Source organism: Meleagris gallopavo, chromosome 5 (genome assembly GCF_905368555.1).
Source record: "Meleagris gallopavo chromosome 5, MGAL_WU_HG_1.1, whole genome shotgun sequence".
Classification (NCBI taxonomy): Eukaryota; Metazoa; Chordata; class Aves; order Galliformes; family Phasianidae; genus Meleagris; species Meleagris gallopavo.
In genome coordinates, this window is record NC_139408.1 from 27376527 (window position 1) to 27399951 (window position 23425).

The 23425-nt window shown below is 43.1% G+C and overlaps 1 protein-coding gene across 5 annotated transcripts in view; it reads right to left on the bottom strand.

The window, feature by feature from the left end:
* SMOC1 (SPARC related modular calcium binding 1) overlaps positions 1-22797 on the bottom strand; it is a 124516-nt gene extending 101719 nt beyond the window's left edge. For 2 of the 5 annotated variants that reach the window (XM_085224941.1, XM_085224937.1), the window contains exon 1: positions 22477-22796. In XM_085224941.1, the coding sequence (XP_085081067.1) occupies positions 22477-22581 (105 nt within the window). In that variant the 5' untranslated portion in view covers positions 22582-22796. Of the gene's footprint in view, positions 1-21937; positions 22029-22476 lie in introns of those variants that run through there. The other 3 variants (XM_085224939.1, XM_085224940.1, XM_085224942.1) reach the window with 3 other exon arrangements.
* Positions 22798-23425: the final 628 nt, after the last annotated feature.

Genomic DNA, 23425 nt, shown 5'->3' on the forward strand with positions numbered 1-23425 from the left:
CCAGTAGTCAAGAAACCATAGATATTTGCACTGGAAACAATCCCCTTTAGAAGTTGCATAGAAGCAAGGAAATTTAACAAGGGGCTTAGTCTGTGGCTAAGAGGGACTTACTATTACGCTCACTATTAGAAGAATTGTGCACCAAGCTCTAAACTTTTTATCCCACGCACTGAACTGTTTGCACCAGGTTTGAGTGCTGAATGAATATGTGCCTAGCCTGAGAAAACTGTGAATCTCAAGTCCGCCAACCTCTTCAGCTTGCCAAATTTGTGTTCTCTTTCTTAGGTAACATATTTCTGCTTTTCTTGAGAAAGATAGGTTATTTAGCCTCATTGAAAATATAACAAGAACACCAGAGAAACCCTGCAGGTTCTGTCCATCTTGAGTTGATTTACAGTGATAAATGGTAGTAACTTAGTATTCTAGCCTCAAAAGCTAAGTGCCCACAAGCAGTTTCAACTCTGCATACCACCCTGTTGCAACTGAGCATTTTAGGGAGAAGTATCATACTTGCAAAGAAAACTTGCCATGAGAACCAAGCATCAGGAAAGATACTGATAGAAATTTAAAGGACAGCACACAGAGTGGCAAAGGAAAGCATATAACATCCAGTGAAAGTCTAGTACAAAAGTCACAGAATACTTAACTGTGAACATCTTTCCTAAGACTATGAATTTTCCTAATAATGCCCATCAAAATGTTTTAATTACTCTCATCTCTAGCCAACTCCAAATATAGTTTATCAGTAATGATCTCTATCTTTTCGAGTCTTTCAGTCTGAGTATCCTGTCCATGATCTTCTCTAAGATTTAGTTCTTGCACTTCACAATAAAGAGGAAATGCCAAAAATAAGTGTTTTTCCTTCTGAGATATTTTACAAGCAGTGAGGACAGCACATCTAATGCTGAGGCAGCTCATAGATAGCATCTATGATGCACCTCTTACCTCCCCAACTCCAGAAGAACTGTTACATAGCAAGCACGTTCTTCTGCAACAAACCAATACAGCAATCAGTGTGGATTCTCTTTCGGACGCTTATTGCCTATGACTACACAGCCCAGAATAACTGAGGATTATAGAAAGCAGCAAGAGACAATTGCCATCTACAGCATTCCTAAGACAACTTTTGTCAGGACTCTTCGGCAGGTAGTTTTCAGCACTGGCTGCACTTTGCTGGAAACTGAACAATCTTTTGATGCTTTGCACTGTGGCCTCGGATGCAGAAACACAGTATTAAGGGTATGGGCAACTTCTACTGCTGTATTAGCAGCCTGTCACCACATCAGAGCACAGGAGAGGACAGATAAATTTAAGAAGACCAGACCCTCTTGAGTAGCTTATTCCATGTTTTACTGAATTGTGGGGTTGATATTGAAAAAGTTTCTTTGCTGTTCCCAACACGATGTAGACACCCAGATATTCTCTATTCTCGTTTGAATTTTAAGGCAAGGATTCTCCTGGCTGATGCGCAATGCTTAAGCAATATAATTTGGGGTCCTATTTTAAAACAAGGATGGCCAGGATCTCATCAAATGCAACAGGATACATACTTGGCTGCCTCTTATGAAATAAAGACTTATTAAAAATATCAGTTTAAAACATCACCTGTTCTCTTGGCCCAGTCTGAAAACGTCCCTCATTAACTGGAAATTGCAGCAGCCATTGCCAAACAGCTGCTTAGTGGGGATATATCATAAGCGTGCTGTGCAGCTTCAGAGGTTTTGCACTTCTAAGACTTCTTTTATCTGTGGATGACAGCATATTTACTAAGAAAAAGGCTCCACCACACCCGTGTACAAAAGGCATTATCCCACTTTCGGTGAAACTTCAGAGATGGCAACTCAGTCAAGTTTACAAAAGAAACCAGCAGAAAAGAAAGCCAAGACAAGCAGCCACAATTCTCCAAGCACCTGATGCATGGAAAGCTACTCACACCCAGCTTCTGGTCACGTTGATAGTACTCACCAGAAGCACAATTAAGACATGGGTATAATAATGCACCACTGTAGAGAAAGGCAGCATTTAGTTAACTCATATCTCAGAACTCTTACCTCTTAGCAATTACAGCTGTGAAGGAAGTACAAGCTTCACTTACAAGCGGCGTTTTTAACTACAGTGAAACACTTGTTGAGGCCACCTTATATGGGGGCGGAGGGGAAATGAACAACACTAGAGAGCAGTGAATGAAGTGGTGACACTATTTTGACTCAACTGCTGCAGTGAATGCTATTCAAGAGGGAAGTGTTAAGCAACGACCTATCGCTGCTTTTACACTGCTTCAGCAAGCACTACACTGGGGACAAGATATTACACTAAGCATTGCCAGCGATCTTTCATCTGCCAAGGAAAGATTAAGAAGAAACACACAAAAGGTGGCAGAAAAAGCAAGGGCTCAGTGAATACGCAGCATTGTTACCACAGTCTTGTCAACTCGTTTGGACTTTTAGAGAAGTTGCACATATACTAACCTCAGGTTGCGAATCAAGTGGAATTTGGGACTCAGACCCATCCAGTTGTAGGAGTAACAAACCACAGTTTCTTATAAAACAAAAAAGTTATAACTTTATTAGCAGCTTGCCATAAGACATTAACTTTCAGTAGGAAGGGAGCAAGTTATTCTTTTTTAGCTCTCAAAGCCCTGCTTCCCCTCCAACAGCTGGTACATTCTCCTCAAAGTAAAGGGGTCTCAAGTAAAGTAGAAATTCAACACTAACCTGATGCTCCAAGTTTGACATAGAGACTTAGATAGTCCATATAATACTCCAGAGCTTTCCATTACGTTTGACATGTTTACCCATTGTTTGAAAGACCTGAAAATCCTCTTATGTTACCTGATCACATCCTCTGACAAGTTGAAGATACTTGACATTCCTCCTCCTCTATTTCCCCACTTTTGGGGCAAGTTAAGTGTAAACATGGCCCCAGATCAACTATAGTAGTGCCAAGTACCATTTGGGAACTCAGAGAGTAGCACAGCACAGGACTTCTAGGCACCATCCTTCCCCATCACCCTAAGAGCCTGCAAAATCTAAAGCCTTGGTACAGGAAATGAAGAACAAGTTTATTTTCAGTATTATTCCAATACTGGCACTTCCTCTCAGATGAAAATCTAGAAATGTAGGGCAGTTCCTCTGTAAAAGAAAAAAGGTCACTCATCTGCCTAACTAGAAGCTGGAAAAGCATAAGGCATTACAAAACAAGGAACGGGCTACACACAGAAAAATGCAGGGACACCCTTTCAAACTCAATTTAGGTGCAGACAAGAAAGGAGACAGGAAAAGCAACCAGTGTGACAAAGAATTCTCACTAAGATTCACAGCTTGACAGACTATTCCTGAAAGATTCCAGCACAAGATTCCTGCCCTGCAAATTTGGTGGACAATATACAAGTTGTTACAATGAATTTTACTATGCTTATACTGCTAACATCATTTGCTTTCATGGAGAACTGCTCACCTTCTGATAAGTTCAGAGTGAAAAAATATCAGATCTAAGGTGTGCAACCCTTGTGGGACATCAACAGCAATAGACTTTGATAGATGCATCCAAACCAGCTGGTTCAAAGCAACTACAGAAGTTGCATGGCAGCTTTAGCAACTGTTTTGCCATCTCAGTCTTGCTCCTTTGTATCCAGCATGCGAGCATCCAAGGTCAATATCAAACAGGTTCACAGGATAAACTTAGCAACACAGCTGCAATCAAGCACAGTAAAAGTGATAAAATCAGAAACCGAAGAGTCCGATTCAATGCCAGGGTACAGACCTGTTAAAACAACATTTGAGAGCCTTAAAGGATTTCCTCACCTGACAAATCACAGTTCTATTTCTAGACTTGTGCAGAAGACTGATGTCTCTTTAGTTTTACATATTTCTTATTTAAACAATTCCACATTATAGAAGACAAAGTAGTTGTTTAGATCTGCTGAACTCCTCAGACATCTAGCTGTGTCTGTGCAGAAGCATTACACAGAAAAGTAACTTCAGATGTTTTATAATTGACAAATACAAAATGGCAGTAGGCACAACGGGGAGAAGAGACACCATCCTCAGTTCAGAAGCTTTATTCTGTTCCTACTGAAGTAAATTAATCACTGGACTCTCAGACAGGATCAGACAAGTATTTTGGCAGCTATATATCCATTGTATTAGTGTAGGAAAAGGTATCCTTAAAACATTTTTGCCAGGCCTCCTGTTTACGTCATTGAAGTGTTACTCAAGATCCTAAGCCTAGTGACATGAAATCCTCCAGTTCTTGGGATAAGGCCTTAACATGCTTGGGGAAAAGCACTTCAAAGAACACTATTAAAAGATTGCATTTTAGGCTCGTTTTGGCCACACTGAATCTATTTGGGAGTTCTCCAGTTTAAAACACCTCAGCAACGTATGAGAACAGAGATTCTCTAGTCCATAAGCACACTTGGATGAGAGTAAGTCTTGAAAAGCTACATGCATAACCCAATCATTGCTCATTCACATACAGTTTACTGACTTACCACTTCCACTGCTTTTATTAGCTGTTTCCAAATGTAATTGCTCAATTTCCAGTTCAAAGTACTTTATATTAAGCACACAAGAAAGCCATCTTTGAGACACCTTATCAGTACACTGCACACCAGTGCACACACCTTCAAATGGCACAAGTGGTCAATTAATTATATCATTGGTCAGGCAGAATATTCAAGTGGAATTAAAGCATCTAATTAACGTTCCCCAACAACATACTGAATGAAAGTTGAACTATTACAATGTTATTAGAAGCCACAGTAAATTTAAAGATCAGATTTGAAAGCAAGACTCTTGCAAGCAGTTCCTGATCTTGAAAGCTCCTTGAGGCGTACTGCAGTTTTAATCCTTGGTAGTAAGCGAGTTCGTACAACCAATGATTCCACCAAACACCTTTTTGCCTTCTATGCCACACAAACATCGAACTCACCAGGTTTTACTCCTTGAAAGTAAAAGGACAAGCATGATAGCATGCAAGCATCAGCATTCAAAGCTGAGCTGTTTCTTCAGGGGACCAAACTATCTCTTAAGACATCAGTACTTGATTCACCAATAAAAATAACTAAAAGCCCCAACAGTCTATTATTGCTCTTGCACTGTAAATAAAACAGTATGCATATCCTCAAACCATCAGGTTTTGTTTCACGCTGCTGAGGCAGTTCTGCACTATGCAATTCTGAATGTCTGTCTTTGCTAACTCCCCATTTGAGAATTTGGTTCTTTTCTAAAAACTCTGTCTCTTACAGAAGAGAACACAGAACCTCTTCTGTAGCAAGTTTCCCAGAGATTTATTCCCAGCCTAAAAGGGCAAAAGTATCTCCAGATCTCACCTATGGAATTATGGGCATTCTGCAATATTTAAATAATTCAGGTTTGGAAGTATTTCCTGGATGTTTCCCATTGTTCCTTTCCATAGAGCTGCAGCACAGTCGTACCACCAACATGCACACCTTCACTCACCTCTTCCAGCTGCGTGAGACACAGGTGGTTGGTGTTGCTGATAATCAGACAGCCATTCCTTGCATAGTTAAAGCCACTAGAGGGCATTGATATTTGCTCTGAAAACAGGATTCATTGTGCAAGAGAGGCCTTGCCCTACACTTTCAAGAGAAGTCAGAGAGTTTGGTACTGCCTTTCTCTTCCCAAAGTCCTTATCAACTGCTGCACAGATGCCTTAATGAAAGACTTCAGCCTTTACATCAACAATTTCAAAGAAGGACAGAAAACAAGAAAACACGTCAAATTGTATCTTCCCATTCCAGCACACCACTGCATAAACCGGTCAAGTCTGCTCTTTTTTTTTTGTTGGGGGGGGGGGGGGGGGCAGAGGAGTTGATAGGGGGAGGGGGAAAGCAGGCAGGATTTCTGAGCATTCTCTGCCCCATCTGCAGACAGAACACTATCTTTCCTTCTAGACTATGTTCAATGTTGCTAAATATTCCAGACCTACTTTCCTCATTTCCATCAAGTGTCCTGTTCACAGTTGCAGCATGAATGCTTTAACATACTGTGTTTACGTGCAACCATGACAGATTTTCGCTTTCTTATGCTGCAAACCTAAACAAGGAGAACTGAAGGCCAACTGAATTCAAATACAATGGGCAACAGATGAAGGCAGAAAGCCCTGCACTAAGCTGAATCTGCTCACTGTTCTATTTCAAGCAACTACTTACTTATTTGACAAAGGAGAATAAAAAGCAGCTGACAAGAACTTTGCGTAGGTTGATCATGGAACTTGAAAGTAAAGAGAATGTACATCTCAAAAGTCCAAATTCATTTGTGTGCCCTAGCTAGGCTAGATCTAATCCATCATATATACCAAAGGACTGTTTCCTTCCCCTATTCAGACAGAGGCTCTTGTTGGGATACATATAGGGCCAAACCCATCCACCAAAACATCTTTAAAATTCAGTTTCCGGTGCACTAGGACAACTCTGCCAGGGTATGAGAAATCACATTCCCCAACATGCTATATCCACTTTGAAGTGAGAGTACAACATGATAAAGTATGCTAATTTAGAGCATCTCTTGACAGTCCTCTCAGCTCCAGAGCACTGCCTACACTTTATGAAGAACTCAAGAGCACATTTTCTACAGTTGCTTCCAAAGGTGGGCATCCTTGTTCAGTTCAACATTTGTAAACAAGTCAGATTTAATCCCCAGCACTATACCAGGTATGAAAGGAAAGCTGACCAACAAGTGGCAGGATAAAATTATTTATAGTGCCAAGGCTGGGACATACAAGGCACATCAGATCTCTTTCAGATCTCTACAGCTTTCCCTTTTAGCAGATAAGTTGTTGTAATTCCAATGTTCAGTTATATCTACATTATGAAAGAGCTCTTTCAGTACAACAAAATGTTCCTTTGTTAAATGAAGAGATTTGCCTTCAGCTAACACTAGCACAGACACCCTTAACTACTTTCAGAGTGAGCTAGTCTTCCTCATTTCACATTAGCAAATAAGCGATCTACTCTGAGACATACACCATATACAATGGGACATTAATCCTACCTATCCAGTAAATTCCTATGCAGATCCTTCAAGCCTATCCAGTATATACAGGTTGCCCAGGGAAGCTGTGGATATCCCATCCTTGGAGGTGTTCAAAGCCAGGTTGGACGGTGCTCCAGGCAGCCTGATCTAGTGGGCGGTAACCCTGCCCAAGGCAGGCAGTTGAAACTAGATGATCTTTAAGGTTCTTTCCAACCTAAGCCTTTCTGTGATATTATTATATGATTCCTATCTCCAATCCAGGGGAAGTCAAGCAGTTCTACTGTTGGTGATGGTAAAAGATAATAAACCAAACTTGGGTAGCAGGTAAGAAGACGGGCTTTTAAAGTAGGAGATGTACGTACGGCCAGTATGAGTGCCCAGTATCCAAAATATAAGTGGCACGGAACAGATTTTTTTTATTATTATTTTTACTTTTTTTTTTAATTGTTGTATCGTTAGAAGCAGTTTCAAAAGCGAGCCTTACCCAATTCACTAGTGGGTTGCATGAATGAAACAACTCAAGTACTTCCATGTGTTCTAATTGCCTGATAACTAGAAGTGCTGAGTCAGGAGCAGAAAAGGCCTGCTTTGCATCATCCATGCTCACAGCCAGCAGAAGCTGGCTATCAGGAACTACTGTATAAGGGGAGATTCCTATCACCTAAAAGCCATTCAATTTTGAAGATAAGTCAATGACTCCACCAAGAGGCTTGAGCTGTCCAGACTGCCCCCATTAGCTGTCCTCCACTGATACTTGACTGCCAAGGCAGATGACTAAATCCAGCTCCAGCCACATGACCAGCAGGCAAAAATTTCATTGCCAGATCTGCCACAGAAGCACGTGTTCTGCCTGGAGCCCAGCTGTAGCTTGCAGCAGGCCTCTGAAACCAGTTCAACTCACATAGAAGGAAACCAGAGAACGTGCTCGGACATAAGCTTTGCAATCTAAACCAACGGTATGGATTCAGAATAAATGATTGCTTATAGGTGGAAAAAATAGACTGAAAACAGGCAGCCATTATAGCTCTAAGTACCCAGCTCAGCTTGTTGCCAGTTGTCCTCAACAGCCAGCAATCTTAACTCAAGCTGTAACAGACCATTATTTTTCATAATTGTTTTATTTTTCACTCAAAACTTGTTCTTTCCACTGAACTCTGCCAAAAGGCAGCCAGCAACGCAAGACGGGAAGTAAAATTTTATTGCTGCTTTAAAGTGTAAGGTCAGTAAGTGCTTGTGAATTACTGCAGTGGCATACCCTTCATTAGGCTTTAGGAGATGATTTGATGAAGGCCTAAACCCTCAGATTAAGATGACAGAGAAGTCAGCAGATTCTAGAAACTTTTAAGGTTTGTTTCTATTCTGTTTGGAGTCTGCTTGTGACTGGAACTACTGACTTCTTACTGTCTCAGAAAGACAGAATCTAAAAACAACAAGAATGTTTTAAGTAACTTATAAGTGTCAAAGTAAGTCCAGTGTTGTTCTCTGACATACAGGATATTTAACTGAATAACCCAAGTATTTGGGCAGAAGCTATGCTCTAAATACCAAATCTGTTCAATTATTTCCCACCATGGACTACTAGCAGCATTGCTTGTCAAGTTTCAGCACCTGCAACTTGAGCTTTTGAGATAAAATTAGACTAGTGTTAATTTATGAGTTTTATCATGATCCTCTGCCCCACTGAATAGCAGTGACATAACTAGCCAGGCTTTCTGAAGGTAAGGGCCAAACATGCCTAAAGAAGGGAAAGCACAGGGCCACATCCAAGCATGCAGAATACCAGGATTTACACAGAGTCTCTTATAAGCTGCCCAAGTTACAGTATCTGGCACTTCCCTTTTAGAATTACTTAGTACGAAGAACAATAATAGCACTCCTTCCTCACAACTGCGTGCTCTCTTCCCCATTTTTAAATAAGAGAATAAGAAGTCAATGCTGTGATTTGACTCAGTGATTTAACTGTAACTGGTTACATGATGTTCCATCTTTATCACAGCCCCTGATCTTTTTCATCTTTTTTCTCCTCCAACCAGGTTGAGGGAGGGTGAGAGAGCAGCTGGGTGGGCAACTGGCCAAGGTCAACCCACTCCCAGCAAGAAGGAAAGCAGAAACTTTTCCACATTGCAGATTCTAGGCACCATCCTCACACTTCAGTTAAGAACAGCCCGTACCATTTGGTCCCGCTGGTAGCTTAATACCACCTTGCTTGTTGTTAGATGTGACCAAAACATAAGTGATACAAGAAACACAGGGATAGTTTGAAACCTATGTAAGAAGTTGGCATAAATGAATAATCCAGTAAATCAAACAAGAGAGGGAATAAAGAAAGTAAGTGAATCAAATTATTAGTTACATTTAAGTTTGATCTTGCCATAGTGACTGACACCAAGTCATTGGTTCTGAGCTTTGCCTTATTTTCAAGGGAACTGTTGACATCTTGAAGTGATAAAGAAGCATCTGCCTTCTGTTTTCTAGCCTAACATCTTGTATTGCAATTACCACAGTGGATTCCAAGCTTCATCTAAGACAGACACTCATCAATTACTTATGCAGCACCCTAACAACTGCTTTTTTAGAAGCCTGTAACGTTTGTTGAATCACTGCCATTTGAGTTTTAAAAGTGGAAAGCCTTTCTAATCCTCCTCAATTTCTACCAAGACTTCTCCCAGAGGGAGAATCACACTCACAGGGAAGCTTCCTACAGTGCTTACTATCTGAAATAAATGTATTCAAACTGCTGAGTAGCCTCTGCATAAACCACTAGATTTGAGATGTTTCCCTATAAAAGACTCCTAAGGGTCAGCTGTACATTTTAGCCACAATGAACTGAGGACAAGATCACAATGAGTATCATCAACTTCCACCCCAGAAGGAACTAATACAGGCATGTCCCTCCCAGAAGTAGTTGGGGAAGCTTCCTGATACTTCAAGGATCTGGAGCTTCAAGCCAAGGGATCAAGAATAACAAAAAGTCAAACAGCAGCTAGACAAAGCTTTCAAAGAGTTAGTACTCTAACACTGCAACTATTTTGTCAGCAAAAATAAGGGCAGAGCTGGGTCATGAAGAAGAAAGTACTCCCTACTCTGAGAAAAATCCATCCTAAAACCCTGTGTCCTGGCTATTTTAAGAGGTTTCCTCTGTTAAGAACCATTGATGCCCTTAGTACGGGGCATTAATTGAGAAAGCTGCAGTATCAGCATTTTTAAGTGCTGTCTTCAGTTAGTATCTTACTGTTGAATCCAGTGGTGACTTCATTCAGATGCTTTCTGTAAACAGTGCCTACCACTGGTGTCAATCACTTCACAAAAAAACCTATGTCGAGTGAGACTTCTATCTTCACATCAGCACCTGCTAGTGGCTTTTGTTTCACTAGACAGTTCCACAGCAGTTTTAGATAAGAATGGTTCTAACCATCTGAACACTGGCATGAGATTTAACAGGATTCTGTCTTCTTACTTGATCCTAATTGCTTGCCTTAGGAAATACATGGATATGCATGAACAGTAGTTTGCCATCTACCAAGAGTTGAAGCACTTGGCTTAGTTTGTTTGTGGTAATCCCTAGGCTTGCTTTCTAGTAAATACTAACCAAAGAGTCAAGCCAAAGATAACACCCTACTTTGTCCTCTTAATCTGAGGTGACTTCATCATGTCTAATATCTGCCTTCTGGCACTTCCTGAATAAGTGCTTGTATTCCCCATGGCTTCACAGAAATGGAAGACAAGGAAACAGAAGTCAAAGTCCTCTTTAGTTTTTGCTCTGACATGCTGCAATTTACCACTGCACTGAAAAGCTGGTTACTTCTCTACAACTGAGAAATGTTTATCAAAGCTGAGCAAATGGAAAGAAAGCACACCAGGTGGAAAATATATGTGCAGTTCTACTTAGTGTGCTTGCCCCTGTGATTTCCAAAGGAAACAATAAGCAAAGCTTCACCTTTGACAGAGCAACATCTCCAGGTAGAGTTCAGCAAGAACTACCAAGTTGAGAACTGTCTTCCCACACTCCTTGCCATGCCTGAGCCGAAGCACACAGTGAACATTTTGGAGAGCGTGGAACAGTTTGACAGGAGTATGGATGAGAAGAAAGCTAGTCAGAAGGCTTATACTGACACTAACAACAAGCAAGTTTAACTGAGAAGTAGTTATGGTTAAGTCTCCTTACTTCAAGTCAAGATGTGGACTTTTTCTGAATTTGAAAAGCAATAATTATGAGGTAAGATTGCATAGGGAACTTGAGAAGGTATCAAATCTTGCAAGAAGACCAGTTACCCTGATACAGTACCTACTTTTTCTTTAGCATATGGAGAAAGATATGCCTTTGAAACTCACGGTCTCATTCTGTAGCAAAGAACTGCAGATAACTAAGTCAGAATTTCTATTCGAGACTATCATTCATTCAACAGCATAAGCATTTGTGGTTTTTAAATTTTCAAGCAAAATCAAATCATTCTAAGGGTGCATGGGATTTTCCTACTGAACTCTTCCCCGTCTGCTCTGAGGCTCCTGGGGGAAGTCCCCGGGTTATGTGAAGCAATTGTGGAAGCTTTTTATTTTTAGTTTGTTTTCATGCCAGCACAATTTGGAGCCTTTTAGGTAAATTCTTAAGAGTTCCAGCAAACTTATGAAAAAATTAGTTTATTTCTGCCACCAACTATTCAAGCTAGATCAGCATCTCAAATCTTCCAACTCAAAATGTACTTCTTACACAACTGGGTCAATTCCAGAGATATGAAAGGCAAGTTTTAAGAACGTACATGCAGTCCTACTCCAAGTCAAGAGTAGCAGTTCCCACTCAGTTCCAAATTCAGCATAAAAAAAATAAATACAATCAACAGGTTTTTTTTTGAGAACTTGCTGAGTTTTTCCTGAATTTAATCCTACAGATAAAACTCAGCTTGAAAGTTGAGATTGATTTTTCATAACTGCTTTCATGCCAAAACAACAGGATAGCTCATCTTCCTAGGACAAGAGCTAACAGGTACACTGTAGCTGTACAAACTGATGTGTTACAGACAAGTTACAGGGCTTCGTCCTACAGTTGCCTTACATTTAGAAATCTGCACAGTTCACTGCAGCATGCTGATGAGCAGCAGTTCCAATAATACTGCCAAAATGCTTCAGGTAGTATCTTGGTAAAGAAATGCTCAACTTCCTTCTGTTTGTTCCCATTCCAGTCAGTTTGGAACTCCTTCACCTATCTATAGTTAGCAATAAAAATCCTGAAATTTAGACAGTATTCAGTTCTCAGTGAGACAAAGACAAGAAAAGCAGCAGGTTTGTACATCCATTGTTTCCTACTCCCCATCCTGTTCACCCTCAAGAGGCACATATATACTATTGCTACTATGCACAAAACATTTAACTTAATTGACACTATCAGTCTCCTTAAAAATAATCCAGATTTTTTTGGGTGTACGTAACTGATAGACTATAGGTTAACAGAACACTAAAGATCAAGAAAGTTCCTACAATTAGGTTTCAACTCTCAAAGTTTTAAAAAAGGGACAGTTCAAGTCTAGCAACATAGTTTTCCCTGACAGCATATTTGTTACCTCAGGACAACGGAAAGGACAAAACCTAGCAGCTATGGAAAATCTAAGTCTTCTAAAACGCCATAGCCAGCAACACTCAAACAGCTTTGGGATGAACCAGTCTGCTTCAATGTAAAAACGTACTCACTGCAAAGAGAATGCTTAGTTCTTTGGAAGTCCCTGAAGATGAGTATCTGAAACAAATTTGGGCTAATGTGCTTCCCCATATTTCTGGGGAATAACTTTACCAACTTTGTGGGTTTATGACCACTTTGTAAACGCCTGAAAAAACTGCAGCTATCATCCCTTCCACAGTTCAAGCTTAAATTACGAAGAGCAAAGTAAATACAAGAGGCAGAGCATCCTGCCTCAAAACAGCAGACCATTACTGAAGACTGCAGAGGACAGCTTTAACTTTCAAACCCACATCCGAGGATATGATTTCTGGTCTTAAAAATATTGGCTGTACTTGTGCAATAATAAAGATGGGAAGACACCTCACAGATAGTACCAAGGCAGTGGGATGCTGGCAGTCTCTTTAATAAATTCTTCCAGTGTTTACCCCTTAATCACAGAAAGAATGAGCCCCTTGTTAGGTAGCCCAGTCATAATATTTTAAATGTTCAGATTGGCAGAATCCATTTTGTCACCACTTCAGATTTCACTAATAATCAGAGGGCTGGAGCACCTCTCCTACGAGGAAAGGTTGAGGGAACTGGGTTTGTTTAGCTTGGATAAGAGAAGGCTCTGGGGAGACTTGATTGTGGCCTTCCAGTACTTGAAGGGAGCATATAAACAGGAGGGGGAACGGCTATTTACAAGGGTGGATAGTGATAGGACAAGAAGGAATGATTTTAAACTGAGGATATAATAGGGGATATTTAGGTTAGATATTAGGAGGATACAGAGGATACTGACGCACTAGAACAGGTCACCCAATGAGGTTGTGGACGCCCCATCCCTGGAGGCATTCAAGGCCAGGCTAGATGTGGCTCTGGGCAGCCTGGTCTAGTGGTTGGCAACCCTGCACATAGCAGGGAGGTTGAAATTAGACAATCATTGTGGTCCTTTTCAACCCATGCCATTCTATGATAGTAAAGCTGCAGGATAGAATCTCTAGAATAACGTTAGGCTATTAGGTACAACAGCCAGGGGCGCCACACTCTTTCAGTTATGAAATAAACCCATGGACTTGTACATGTGCATTTACGATATCCTATCTCATGGCAACAGCTTTCAGAAGTTAAAACACTAACAGGACAGTTTTCTGCATATGACAACTTTCAAGCACATTTCAGATGCACTGCATCTAAATGAGATGACAGCAAAACATGGAGAACCCAATTGGCTGCAGTTCATTACAGCAGCAGCAAGAGATGGCAGCAGTGCTGCAATACTATCTTATGCCAGATCCCTACATCTCCAGAATTGTGCAGCAGAAAAAAAAGTAACCACCAAAAATCCCCACATTGATTGTGTTCCCCTTGCATATCAGTCTTTATGGACTTTGATGTATTTTACTTTCTCTGAAACATGCACACATTAAATCTGCCTTTCCTTTACAAGTTCAGAGCAGATTATCCTCTAGTACTCTAGACACACATTTTAGAAAGCTACTTTTGGACACAGCTTATTCAATTCTGCAATACCTGCCCGCTCACTCTTAAGAGCAGAGCAATAAGACAAATGCAAAACTTCAGACAAGAGCCAGTATGAGTTACCACCATTCTGGATGGTAACTAGACCCAAATCAGAAGTAGCTACTTGGCTCAGACAGAAACCCTTTTACCTGGCCAATATCCACAAACCCCAACTCACTTAATATCCACCATGTGGAAATCACACCTAGGGGCTTCTGGCTTTTTAGTTCTCAGTTCGTACCTCATTACACCAAGTATTTGTTTAAGCTTAAGTGTAGACTACATGTAAATCAGCTTCAAAGAAATGGGAAGGGAAATGGTTTGATGTACAAACTAGAGTAGGCTCTTTAATCCTCATGCTACACAAGGGAGCCTGGGCTGCAACAAAAGATTATCATCCTATCTGTCCATGACAAGAAACCGGTACACTGAGAAACAAGATCTAAAGATAGTGTACATCTGAACACCTTTTCTAATCATACGTCCCTGTTGTACATTAAAGGATATCACTACCTTTACCAGGTGTTCTCACTTGAACATGCTTTCTTATCTACTTGATTCTTACTTCACTTCCCCTCCATGCAAGACACAGCCACACCTGCAGCTTAAGGAACAGATTTAAGTCCACTCAGTTTCACAGTTGCTGTAAAACACCACATTAAGACTGCATTGGATGGTTTTAATTTGTTGGAGGATCAAAATCTGAAGCACTAAATTTTAAACTGAAGCATCAGACTATGTCACACTTCATGTTCTCTGTATAACTGAAGACGAATACTCCTTAACCCAGTATTCTGGAACTCCAGAGAAGTACAACAGCAAGCACTGCGAAATACCCCATAGCAAGCAGAAGCGCAGCAGATCAGCTGTTGGACTTCTCTCATCAGAAGACAGGCTATGGCTTCCTCAAGCAATTTAAGTGATTGATCTCAGTCACAGAGCAGGGAAGAGAACAGGGATGGATAACATTTTCCACATTCCTTCTAGTCTGTGACCCAGCTAATGGTAACTGGGGTCTGGTAGCCAAGAGAAACTCTGAAATCAAATCTGCCCACTAAGTGTTTGGAACCTCTCCTCTCTATTTGAGGGATCAGCACTTCCCTCTGGATTTGATTCCAACTATCATTAACTAGACTACTGGCCAAGAACAGCCTCGGGAAAGCAAGTTCTTTTATCTGTCCTACCTCCCAATCTTCCTTATTCCTATCTGCCTTCTCCTTCCATTTCCTATGGTTCCTTCACTCACCCACGAGACAGCCCTCCTTTTTAGCACCTCACACACACAACGATCGACGCATGCAGACTGCTTCTTTCTCCCAAGTCAATATCAAGATGTTTCAGGAAAAAACAACCCAGTTTACAAAACAGTGGCACAAGGTCTGGATTTGAATAAAATAATGAATGGCACGCTTATGCAGTTCTGTTCTCCTGGACACTCATGGCAGAGCAAGTTATCGGTCTACCAGTTCCTGTTATCCAGTTCCTGCATGGAAGGAACACCACTTCCATAGAAGAATCTGCCAACAGCACTGGTAGATTGCTACTTGACAAAGCCCAGTCAACCTTTAATGGTATGTTCCTATAGTAACTAGTCTTATTTCCCCACCTCTGGTCAAAGATGCTTCCCCTCACAGTCCAAGCTTGTCCTCATTTGACACCTCCTCCACTGCACAGCTATATGCCCCTCTAGATGAAAGCACCTGTCAGAAGGTTATCAAAGGCTCAGCCATGTGACAATGCAATGCAAAAATGCACAAACCCAGCAGACAAGCATATCCTCTGAAATAGGCTACAGCTGGGAGGTCACCACAGAAGAGACTGACAGCGTGGGCAGCTTTAGGCTTATAGAGGCTTCTTTCACCCCTTCTCTGGAGACAGAAGCATCACTGCCTCAAGGAGCTGCCATGGGAAACATCAGACTGAAGCCTGTTCCTCCCAGCTGGCCTTGCTAATCTTGATATTCACACAGTCTTGGAAAGGTCACACAGACTAGAGCAAATCCCTTCACGTGCTATAGCTGGTTTCCTCCATCATCTCTCCACACTCGATAGGGATGCAGTTTCAGTGTGTAAGCCTCTTGATCAGATAGCACAGGTCTCCCTAAGAGTAACTTGTGTAGGGGAGCACAACAGCCATTGTTCATTGCCTTCACTGCCCATGAGTGGGCAGGTGCTCTATGCAAGGCAATGTTTTTCATAGACAAGCAGACGATTCTTCTCGAATGCTCAAGAATATAGCATGCACCATCTACAGTGTTAATGCAGGAGATCAAGTTGTATCAGGAGCCTACTGCAATAAATAAAGCACAATCCCTGACAGGAGCCATTAGCCCAGTTTCAAAGCAAGGCCTGGTCCTGAGGGAGCTGGGTTGGCAGCTCTCAGACTGAAGAGCCGCCCAATGCCCACACGAAAGGATGTACAAAGGACTCCTTTGTACAGTGGGGTGGTTATTTCCACCACTTTGAGTGGAGGCTTTACTCTGGTGTGACTAGCTACTCCTCCCTATGGTTTCTCTTCTATAGCTACAAAGTCTCCCAGGAAAGAAGGCAGAGCGGATTATCACACAGCCATCACCAGAAGGGCCAAAGAGCCAGAGTGCCCTGCCAGCACACACAAGCCCAGAAACCATCGCATTCAGATGGCTTCACATGAAAACTAACAGTTAGCATGAGCTTGTCAGAAGAGGGAGACAGCTCCATACACAGTCGGCACACCTCAGTAATCTCTCTGTGCAGCAAACATTTCACACAGACACCACATGCTACCCAGAAAGCTCCAGCACAGAAGCAAATCCCTTACAGCAGAGGCAGTCTTGTGCTGTTTGGGCAAGAACCTAACAAATGGAAAACTTCTTACAAAGAAGCATAGCAAACTTAAAACCCTATCAATTCTGTGATAGTAGTTAACCTTGTAATCTAACAAAAAAAAAAAAAAAAAAAAAAAAAGAAGCTTCACAGTTCAAGCTGCAAGTTACACCTTTTGCTTCTCTTCCTGAGCTTCATTTGAGAGCAAAGCAGCAAGCTGTCCATCACACATACGAAGCACGCTGTGAGCTCCGCTGCACTGCACCACCCCTGGACACTGTGTTACCAGAGTCTCCATGGAATCCACCAATGGAGCTCTGAAAGGGGAGATCTTAGGCCGTCACGCAAGTGTGGCAAGTGTGACAGTCAGTGCAGCAGCTCTCAGATTTGCAGGATTAGCTTTAGTTTCACCTGTACTGCCTCAGCATTCAGCCTTTAATGTCAGCAAGAATTTTATTGTGCAACATTTAAGTACACTGTTGGATATGTCAGTCTCAGAAGAACTGGAGATTCAGCAGCCAAGTAAGAGACAAATGAGTTTTTGTTTGGGGTTTTTTCCCAACAAAGTGATGTCGCAATTAGTTTAAGATGGCAGGATAAGAACATCTAAGATATTTAAACAGCAGTATTAGTATTTCAGCACTACTGTACCACCGAAATGAAGTTTACAGTCATCTTACCAATTGCTTCAGGCCATCTAGAAATAAAAGAAGCCAAGGCAACATCTGTTCTGCACTGATGGTTGCAAAGATTATCTTAGCACATGACTTGTGTTAGAAACTTGAAAACTAGCCCAAGAGGCTATCACTATAGAAGTTCCACAGCTGCAGAGCTTGCTGCTACCACCAGCAGAAGTATGCAAGCAGTTTATTTTTTGCATAAAATCTTTTGCTGGCCAGAAATCCTTCATTAGGAGCAGAAGTAATTAACATGAGTGAAATATTCTTGAAGCCAACTCAGAAGCTCAAGCAGTTAAAACACACTAAAACTATACAGAACAAGTTGTATCCTATAACTCTTTCTTGCTTAGAACAGGACCCACTGTTCCAATAGAGATGTACTGTAATTTTTAATACTTCTCCCCACAAGAATAAATCCTTTTCCTCAGCACAGCTGCATAACTTATTTAAAAAGCAAGTCAGATCAGCTTCTTTGAGACTTTGCAAGGGATTTGCCTGTTTAATATAAAAGGTCCAAGTATGAACAAGGAAAGGGAGCAAAATCATTACTACAGTTTTATATATAGTTTCAGCTTCTACTTAGGCAAGTACAATTATCACTGAGACAGAACGGAATCAACTCCAACCAAAAGCTATGAATAGCAAACCTGTCCTGTTAGGCGATGCTTTTCTAGGCACTTGCCTTGAGTACTTATTCCTTCATTAAAACGCTTCTTCTGTTACTCATCAGTTTAGATTGTTGCAATGCAATGATCCAAGCTCAAAACAAGCACCAAAATTCAGTTACTGAAAGTCCATTCTAAGTATCACTCTTTTAGATCTCCTTTACACACAGCTCTTGTGTCTATTTTTCTTGTATTTTTGTTTTACATCTTTCCCCAAATTTCTTCCTACCCTGAAGAAAACACACTATCCCTAATTTCAGTAGGGCATGCATAGGACACCTGCTTTGCAGAGCCCTACCAGCAGTGTTTCTGTGAGGACACAACAGAACAGTTTCCTCAGCACAACTTGCCAGGCTGCTTACTCCTCCAGGGGAAATGGCAGCACTGCAAGAGCCTTTGAAGCTTTTTTTTTTTTTTTTTTTTTTTGCTAAGGTGCTCCTGTGAGGTTCTAATTAGTAACCAGCTGTAGAAGGGAGCTTACACTGCTTCAGTTTAGGCTTTGGGACATGCAGGTATCTTCAGAGTTTCACTATTTACTGTCTTCCCTTTACAGCATCACCAAACTGAAGGTTCCCGTTATTTCAAGCGTGCATCATTTTATCATGGAGGGATATAGAATTTCCATGCATAAAGCTAGGAAGAAATTTATAGCTACTGCTTTCCTTTCCCATTTCTTGGTTCTCTTCAGTCACTTGGGAGGTACAGATCCTCCATCTTCCACAAATTCGAGGCTGTTTCTAGCTTCTGAACGCTGCAGTTACGTTCTGTTTCTCCTGCAAGCTCCCACCATTTTCCTATTCTAGTACTTGTTATCACTGCCGCTAATAGCTCTGCTACAAATGGAGCAAATTCACAATGGTCAGGAGTCAGACACAAAAAGCAGGGAGCCTACAGGAAACACAGTTCTATCTTTCTGAACTAGAAAGCCAAAGGTCACAATTCATTGTCCAGATGGGAAAAATAGAGCTTAGTGGCACGATCTATTTAATATGCCATGAGAGAGTGCTACCCAAATTCATCACACAGTAGGAGACGAAAGAGCCAGCACAGCCAAGCTCCCTATATTTCCAAGCCAAGCTGTGGGGTCAAGGAGAAGAAATGACAAATCTTGGCTTGACACACAATTTCACATCTCATGCCAACAGAGAGAAAGAAGCATGCAGGAAGGGAATGTGAATAGAAAGTAAAGCCTCATTATCTTTTTCCACAAGGCAACATTCTTCAGACACAAATACACACACATGCACAACAAGAGTAGAAACGATCAAGCAATTGCCTAACAGAGCAGACACTTTCCTAGAGCCTGTCAAGTTAGGAAGAAAATCACAATAGCCTTGGACTTCCAAGTTATTTCTAGGGCATCCAAGACATTCAACTTCCTACGGGGATTTACGTGGGACAATTACTAACTGTCAGTACAGCAGATGTACAAAAGCCAGATGTTCCCTACAGGTCACTGATGCTTTCCAAGCCTAAACTGATTCACATCCCTGCTCAGCTTTAATCTCAGAGGAAACACCAGGCTTTGAACAACATCTTCTGAGAGCAAGAGGTACCTCAGCAGGCCAGTGCCTATATCAGCTACTCTCATATCTTTGTCTCCAAACGGTGATCTCAGTTCACCTGAAAGTTTGCTCCCGCACTGGCACAAGAAACGTACATCTGCCTGTTTCTCTGTGCTACCCTTAACTTTTCACCATTTTCAACCTGGAAAAGAGGAGGCCTCATGGTGGACTACAGCTCCTCACAAGGGCAGCGCTGATCTCCACTCTCTGAAAAAATGGCATGTAGCAGTGTCAGAGAAGAGTCGGTTAGGTATTACGGAAAAGTTCTTTACCAGAGTTGTGGGCATGGGACAGGCTCCCCAGAGCAGTGAGCATGGCCCTAAGCTACTAGAGCTCAAGGAGCTCTTAGGCAACACTCTCAGACATAGGGTTTGAATTCCAGGTGGTGCTGCATGGAGCCAAGAGTTGGACTCAGTGACCCTCGTGGGTCCCCTTCTAAGACAGGACATTCTACGAGCAGGTCATACTTCTTTACTCACACATTCAGTGACACTGCTGGTTGCCCAAGTTTGCAGAACACTGCTGTAGTAAAGGGGAAATGCAAGGAGAAAGATGAAGAACTTGTTTCAAGTTTCACTGCTGCTCATTTAAACTGAGAAGAGTTGGATTACACGAACAGTTCCCTTTTTTTTTTTTTGCATCAAATCTTTTGCTGGCCAGTACTTTCCCTGCTGTTTACCTTTAAGAGCATTTGAGTTTGCATGCACTGTAGTTTTAGTGCTTACTGTACAAAAAAAGAAACGGCATGAACATGTAAATATCACTTCTAGCACTCGAAAGCCTCCAGGATTAGATGCCAGGACTGCAACACTGACCCCAGCTGCCAGGGAGGATTCCTGAGGGGACTATAGTCCTAATTGCAAATCCTTACGAGAAATAGTGGTGTAACTCATGGTAGTCATTATAAAATAAAAGTAATAATAATAAAAATTCAGAACTTTCTTATGTGCACAGGAATCTATAGTAGAGCACCTTTACACTGGATAACAGTTCCACTGCCAATGTCTAATCACAAGAAGAGATCAAGCCCAGGGATCTATCAATATGGTTGCAAATGAGTGTGCCAAATTGCATGCTCGTAAGCAGAACACTTGGCAGAATGGAAAGAGGCTTCACACACAGAGCATCCTAGAAGACCAGAGTTTTCCACTACAGAGCTCTGAAGTTAAAACTTAAAGGCAGCTCTTACTACAGAACCACAGACAGTGGTGCTCACTTCAGCCAATCTCCTTCTCCTCAGTCACAAAGGAGGGAAGAGCAAAGTCAGGCCATCATTTCAAGCAACAAGTAAATCAGAAGTCCTTTGTATTTGGAGCTGTATTAAGGGAGCTGAAGTAGCTCCCATGCCAAAGATGACACAGCACATAGAGCACATGGAGCAATTAAACTGCTCTGTAAAGCACTGTGTGTAAAAGTAGCCTATATGGAAACCATTTGATAGACAGGTTCACTGCATAATCATGCATTGCCAATTGGATTTTCTATTTTGTTCTTTGTTTCAGTTGCTCCTCATTGAAGCATTCAAATACCAGCGCTGGTTTAGGGCCCTAGTCACTCTTTCCTATCACCTCAAAGCTCTTTAAATGTGGCTCTGCTCCAGCCTCAAGGTTTAGGTTTACTATCAGGTAATAGAGATACATGCACAAGCACCCCAGTGGTTCTCCATCCTTCAAAACAGGTCCCTGAGGAATTACGGCACAATATAAATCTAATCTGCCACTTCCTAACAGCTGCTGTTACACATCTGGCCATAAAAGAGGCTATAGCTGAACACCGGCACAGCACAGCAGCCAGCATGCTTTCTGCGGTCCTGAGGAGCACATAACTGCCCTCATGGTCAAACAGCAGATCTAGCAAACTAGAGTACTGTGCTCAAATCCCTTATTGTTACATTCTGTCTGAGTAAGGATTCCAAAGCCTTCTGATCTTGCTTAACCATGGTAAAAGTTAATTAAGTACTGCATTTCATAACACTTCAAACTGATGGGTCAAGAATGCACACGACCAGTACATCCAACACGCCTGCAGAGAGATCGAGTTTTTCCACTTACCCAGAACTATGTCCTTACTGCAGCCTTGGCTGAAGAACAGCTACTGGTGTGCAGCTCTAACGGAGAGCTCTCCTGCTACCCCAGCGCGGTGCTGCGGTGGTAGCGCACTGGGAGGACCATATTTAGAAAAGATGCTGGGTTTCTCCCCCAGAGCAGTGTAATTGTATGCTAAGTGAAATTAACAGCCCCAGCAAGAGGCAGACGTTGTCAGATTAAAAAAAAAACAGAGCTAGACTCCTAGAGGGAGCAGTCTGGGCCGAAGGCATCTAGCTTTATTGCTGGGATTCATTTAATCCCTTCTTGGGAACGTAATGAGAAAGTCCCGAAGCTATGCACCAGGAGCGCTAACCGCGGGACGGGCAGCATAAAGCTCAGCCCGCTCACGCCTCCCTTCCTCCCGCACCCACCCGACAGTCACACCGACGGCCGCACCCCCGCTGGTACCCAACCGAGCGCGGAGGCCCCCGGGGCTGCGCGCCCGCCGCGGGGCTCCACCTGCGGCGCTGCCGGCGTCGGAGGGAGCGGGGCGGCTCACTTACCCTGGGCCCCGCGGCCCGGTGGCCGCCACCCTGGGGCAGATGCGCCAGCAGAAGCGCCAGCAGGAACGGGCGAGCCCCCGCGCCGCGCCAGGCCCGGGGCGGCATCGTCCCTCGGGGCGGGCGACGGAGGTGCGGCGGCGGCGCGACGGAGCTCGGCGGCCACCGCAGGCTGCTTTCCAGGGCGGCCGCCCCTGGGCCCAGCGGCGGCGTGTCCGTGGGCGGCGGGCGGTACCCCGGGTCGGCTCTGCCCCTCCCGGCGCGGCAGGTTACCCGCCTCGGCCATGGGGATGCCCGTTATAAAGCCGCGGCGGGGCGGGGCCGGCCGGCACGGAGCGGGGCGCGCGCCCATCGCAGCGCAGCCGCCGCGGGCCGGAGCCAATGGCGGGGCGGCGGGGCTCCGCGCTCCGCCCTGCTGCCGGGCGCGAGGCGGGCGGTGCAGGTTGGCCCCGGGCGGCGCGGAGCTGGAGCCGGGGGCGGCACCTGAGGCTCAGCGCTGCAGCCGGGGCCGCTCACCGGCCGCTGCCCCCTTCTCGGCTTAAGGCTGCCGGGGAAATCACAGAATCGTAGGAACCTCTGGAGGTCACCCAGTCCAACCCCTGCCTTGCTAAAGCGGGTCCCCTACAGCAGGTCGCACAGGAAAGCGCCCAGGCGAATTTTGAATATCTCCGGAGGAGGAGACCACAACCTCCCTGGGCAGCTTGATCTCGTGCTCTAAACCTTCACAGTAAAATTGTTTGTTTTTACTCGTGTTCATACGAAATTTCCTGTGCTCCAGTTTGTGCCCATCACCTCTTGTCCTGTCAGTTGGCACCACCAAAAAGAACCCGGCCCCATCCTCTTGACTTCTGCTCATTAAATATCTGTAAAGCATTGATAAGATCCCCTCCCTCTCAGCCTTGTCTTCTCCCAGCTGAACGGTCCCAGCTCTCAGCATTTCCTTGTAAGAGAG